Raw genomic sequence first — 6000 nt, 5'->3', positions numbered from 1 at the left:
GTGCTAACATCGTCAAGGAAACATAAATAGAATCATTGCAAGCATACAGTATGTTTGTTCGCTGACAAGTAGCTTAGCTTTTTACAACTTTTACATCTGCAATGCTCTCATTTCGATGCTATAATTGTTAAAGTATACACACTTGATGTTGTGATCATATCCAGTTCAGTGTTATTTCACGACAGACCTTTAGCTTCTCCTCGCAGGAAAAAAAGGCTCCTTCTGAAGTGTAAAAGCTGATGTTTCGACAAAAACTGAGGCGATAAAAAAAGTTTACCTCAGGATTTTTTTTTTGTTTTTGCGTTGCGGTGACAAAGTTCAGTTTTCATATCCCGCTCAAACGTAAGCATTTCGGCCGTAAGTACTAGCAGCCACGCTTCGGGTTGGTGCAGGACCAGAGTACACGGTTCCCCTGGGTTGATACGGCAACGGGCTGCAAAACAAGACAAACAAAAAACATCAGCCACTGGTGAATCAGGACAGTGAGACCAGCATGCACAATTCCATATAATTGTATTATTGACGCATGTATTTTCCCACTGTGACAATCAAAATGTCTTCTGCGAACAAGGCGTATTCCACAATACAATTATCAGAATGCTATGTTTAAAATGTATGCATCTTAAATGTTGTTATCAGCCTCTTGTATTTCACCACTGTGTGCTTGCAGCAGTGTCTTTTCCTATCCAACCACTGGGGGCGCCATATTCAACATTCAAATCCAGGTGCGCCCTTTTTCTTTGTCCGGAACAAAGAAAAAGGGCGCACCTTTGTTCTCTGTCTGCCTGTTTTAGTGTCTGTCTATTTGGTTTATGATTGTTCTGTTTTCCCTGGTCTCCTGCATCTGCGTCATCTTTTTTTACCTACTGTATATATAGAATAGTTGTGACATCACAACTGTACAAAAAACCTGACAGATGATCTGAATCAGAGGATCATGACTTAGCATCTTGTTTGACTTATATTCTCCTTTCTACCCAACCCGTTTGACGGTGCAGTTTGTTGATCTTGCACAATGACAATTAACGTCGTCAAACAGAGACAGAACTTTCCTTTTTCTACGTCAGAAACAGGAGCACTTAGATGGGCGGGCACTTCCAACAAGTTCAGGTGATAATGTCCAAATAGATATGTTACACCCCACAGGTGAATTAATAGGTTTTTGCCACAACAAGGCGCCAGAGAGCCGTGAATTTCAGGTTCCATTGCTTAATGAGATGCTTTATTACTGGTGGTTTTTCCATATGGAAGAACTAGAGAGCAATGGAAATGATTGTAAATCAATGCATATATTTTTACAAGCAAAGAAATTAACAGCAACTCCATCAATAAATGAATGAATATTATATTTTGGCAGACAGAGGAATTCAACAGTCTGAAATTGAACTTACTATTTTTCCTCTGTGGCCATTTTGCAAGAGCAGGTGAGACAGCATCCTCCAGCGATGGCGAGCACAGCGGAGCACCAGCCGATGTAAAGTCCTTCTCCAATTTCATACCTGCGACACACCAGCAGAGTGTCAGTCAGTGAGCCATGTGAGCGTCATGTTAGCTCCACCACCACCACCAACACCACTATCTTACCTTATCCCGGGATAGAACGGGTCAAAGAATTCCTGAGTGATGTTGAAGGCATACCAGGACACTGCGACCATTGTGCACACACCTTTTGATATAAAAAAAAAAAAAATTAATTAGTGAGAAAGCAACGGGGAAGCTGTTTGACATTCACACAGAGGTCCAAAGTCCTGCAGGGAACCAGGAGTGAATTTATGATTATTATTGATTTGAATGTGCAATAAAACATGAGTATTATTTATTAGCGCTGTGGAGAAGTTCCTTTATCGATGTTTATAGCACGATCTCATGGGCGTATTATGGTGTGGGTGAATACTCTCTTGTGATTGGCTGACAGGTGTCCGTTTAAAAGTGTCACGCCATGGTCTGAGTGAATACTTGATTCTGATTGGCGTCACGCCGTCACAAAAGCGTAAATAGACGCCTACTAGGTATCCTAGTTCACCTGAAACTGTCACTGTTCCCCTCCGGTTAGACCTACAATTTATTAACAACACAACAAGCTAACATGCTAACAATGCGTCATCCTCAGGGCATCACAAGATGGAGATTGTAACACACAAATAGCAGAAATTATATTTATGGTTTGTCAACCGAACGCAATGTTATTAACTTGGATTCTTGCTAGCATAACGTTAGCGTTAGCTTTCTGGCTCGTAGCTCGGGTGCTATGAGCTGATCGGACCAGAAATATCTCCTGTTGCCAAGTCGTATCTAAGGTTCGTCCTGTTTAGTGTGAGTATTAAATGTTTCCGTTCCATAAGAACCTTATGTGACGGGATTGATTGTTCCAGGTATTAGTCAAACCCTCAGGCGTTACCAGGGAAACTGTATTGTATGTTTGAAAAAACTTTAGATTTGGATTGCAAAATGCTTGAAAATATAAATTAACTAATTTTATTTAGTACGGTATAAGCAGAGGCGCTGCTTGCCAGCAAGCAAGGCAGGCAACTGCTTGGGACCCACAAACTTTAAACTACAGCAGTGACAATGCGAGAAGTTGGACTGACCTCCCTAAGGGCGCCCCGCCCGACTCCACCCATTTCTTTACTGCTATGGCAAGTGACATGCTTGATTCAGTTTAAACAAACCTACAGAGGCGATGAACTCTGGTTCAAGGGGCCCCCCTGGTTAATTTTTTTGCCCAGGGCCCCAACAAACTATAGAAACGCCTCTGCTTATAAGAAAGTTAATGTCCTTCTAGTTGTTAATGGAATTCGGCGGAGGCAACCATTAATCGACGTCCATTAATTCCTGATAATGGACACTTTGTCTGGGTTTAATTTTAACCCTTAGCCTACATAAGGTGGTGTATTGGGAGATCAGACTGGTTGTGTGACTTATCTCAATTTTGGACACACTTTTTGACTTATTTAATGCATTTTTCTTATCTTTGGTACCTTGAAGTATGAAAAGGACTCCAGCAGTGCCGGCAATCCTTCCTTTGAGAACATAGTTTTCCCCTCCAGCCTTCGAACACTGCACTCCTATGAGAGCCGCCAACAGTCCAAAGGTGCCCAACACTATGGAGGTGATCATCAAGGCACGAGACGCTTGAATGTAACCTGAACACAATGTGGAAACAGACAAAAACAACAGTTGAATGTAAAAATGTCTTATTACGAACATTCAAGGACTCATAGAATCTAATCTTCTTATATCATAATCAATTTTTCTGACAAAGCAAAAAAAGGAATCTTAAATTCATGAATTAAAATTAATTAGAATTTTTTTTTTTTTGTCACATACCACTCAAAGCGAGCAGCGAAGGGAACTCCCTGCAGTTGTGCACCCCGGTGGCGTCCGTCGCACACGACATCCACAAGTTTTCATAGATGGTGGAGGTGGTGATGACGTTCCCGTCGACGGTTGAGGTCCTCCAGTACCGGTTTGGCAGAGCGACCCCCACCATCACCCAACCGATGAACCCCAGCACCAAAGCCACTACTTCCACAATTGGATCCATGACCTCTTCGGCCCAGCAGTCAAACAAAACGTATATCCAGATATCAGGTTTTTTTAAATCGGTAAAATTTGTCAGGTAAAAAATCGGAACATGTGGTGTCGGTGAGTCTCTGTGGGTCTGAGTGTCTGTTCTGTGTCCAGCTCGACAGATATGTATAATGATTTATATGACTTGCTTTCTCCTGCGCCCTCCCCTCACACACACACACACAGGCATGCACGCACACACACACACACACACACACACACACACACACACACACACAAACACACACACACACACACACACACACACACTTTCTTTTACACCCCTGAAACTGAACAGGTGTTTATCGGCTCACTCTCAGGGTCCAATGGTCATCAGTCGCTCTTAATGACACTCCACCGTTCGTGTTTGTTAAACTTACTCCACCACGTTTTTTCTTCTTCTTTGATGAGCGACGACAAACATCATTAGCAACTTACAAATACTTTTAAATGTATCTTTCACAAAAAAATGTTGTATCTTTAATACCCCAAGCAGAAGTATGGCCGACACAGCACTTCTTAAACAAAGCCAACTGCATCTTGTTTTAGTTTGATTGTTTTGATTTGGACACCTCAAGGCCACGAGATACAAGGTCATAGTCACCGAGCGGCAACATTTTTGGAAAGGCATCAACATGTAATTGGTTCATGTTAAAGGGGACGTGCGGCCATTTTGAAAATTCCTTCACGTTATTCATATGGTCAAAGACAGTCAAAAAATACAAGTAAACAACTGTGATGTCATAAACTATAAAGTCTGGGACTGCTAATGAGACGTCGGCTGCGTCCACAATAGCATACTATGTGAATACCGTCACTGTTGTTCAGCATACTTTAGTGTGCTGAACAGTACTGTGTAACTTTTAGGACAAAATTAGCTATGGTTACAACATCACTTCCTGAGAGCCGTAACCATGGTAACCACTGCCAAACTCACCTCTACCGGCGTCGCCAGATAATGCTTAAATGACCGGGAAAGGAGGGCAACTAGTCCTTAAAGTCGCCGTTGAGGAAATAACTGATGGAGGATTTAAAGGTTCGTCAGTCTGGACATTGATTGACAGCTTGATACAGTTTAAAAGTTATTTACTGGGAAGAATCGGGTTATAAATATACTCCACACAGAGTCAAAGGTAAGAACGTCGGAATAAAAGTATTATTCAACTCATTTGGGATACTGTTATTTTGTTGTTTCTTTTGTTTTATATGTGACACCAGAAGAGAAGAAGAAGAAGAAGAAGAAGAAGAAGAAGAAGAAGAAGAAGATGTATATTAAATAGTTGTGGGACAAATGTTTTGGCACGGAGATAAAATATGAATGAATGAATGAATGTAGGAATACATAATTATAATAATAATTGAAGAGCTATTTGCGTTATAGAGCTGCATTAGTTGCCGTCAGTTTGTCTGTTATGAACGTTGTTTTAACTTCTGCATTTCACCGTGGGATATTTATGCCTGTGTAGTGCCAAGTGTTGCATACTTTTATACTTCATAATAGTATTTTGGACGAACTAAAAAACTCAGTTTTAATCTACTAAATAGCCTTTTAGTATGGAATTTAGGATGCAGCCATCGTCTGTGCAGCAGCTCCAGACTTTATTCTTTCTTTACGACATTACAAGAGAAAAAGACAGAGTAGCTCATGTTCACAACTATGGATTGAACTTCCCTAGGCCTTGGAAATATTATTATTAAACATTTTTATAACGGTGTTCCCCTTTAAGAGGAAAGCAAATAGCAAAGGTCTATCAGTCACCCGGTTCATCTTGTAGTCTCTGTGTTTGTGTGTCTTCATTAATAACCCTCCTGATTGCCGGGTCAGCGTTGCCAAATCCAGGGCACAGAGTTTACAACACTGATAATATTAAGATAAACCTGCACGTCAGACAAAGCCCTCATGTGTGTAGAGGTGAGGAGGAGATCTGTTTACCAGCAAAACCCCCATCTGTATTAAGGTCAAGAATGAGGCTCTAGAGAGAAACGAGAAGGAAGTGGGAGGTGAAAAAAAGCCTCTGTGTAAAAGTCTTATTGTTATATTAACAAGTGAGATGTGTCATAGGAAGTGTTTGAATCAAGTGTACTATTTCTGGCTTGTTTTTATATTGATTAACTATTTGTTGTTGTGATTTCTTCAACCCCAAAGTCCATCTTTGTAAATGAATCCGTTCCAGGAATAACACATTGACTAACATCACGGACGCTCGAAAGGTATTTCTCGTTTTTTCGGTCGTACAAGTTGGATGTCTCACTTCAGAGTCTCAGTTTTTGTTACGACAAAGGCAGAAATTCCAACCACAGGTAAATCTAATCTCATTGGCCTATTTCATCTGCCTCACCTCCACCTGAGCGCCTCTGAAAGCTGGATCCTGCCCCGCAATAAAGCTCTCATTTTATGGCCGAGCTGTTTGCAAAGCCCTTTTTTTTTAC

General features: G+C 41.1%; 1 protein-coding gene across 1 annotated transcript; it reads right to left on the bottom strand.

Annotated features, from left to right (window-relative positions):
- Nucleotides 1-336: 336 nt before the first annotated feature.
- On the bottom strand, nt 337-3544 carry cldn15a (claudin 15a; the record flags this gene model as incomplete). The annotated part of the gene is made up of 5 exons (XM_083937172.1): nt 337-433; nt 1392-1499; nt 1585-1666; nt 2979-3143; nt 3328-3544. The coding sequence occupies 5 exons, from the start codon at nt 3542-3544 to the stop codon at nt 337-339; spliced, it is 669 nt and encodes a 222-aa protein (XP_083793298.1).
- Between the last annotated feature and the right edge of the window lie 2456 nt (nt 3545-6000).

Source organism: Echiichthys vipera, assembly GCF_963691815.1.
Source record: "Echiichthys vipera genome assembly, chromosome: 22".
In the NCBI taxonomy this organism is placed as follows: domain Eukaryota; kingdom Metazoa; phylum Chordata; class Actinopteri; order Perciformes; family Trachinidae; genus Echiichthys; species Echiichthys vipera.
This window is presented reverse-complemented; position numbering and strand designations above follow the sequence as displayed.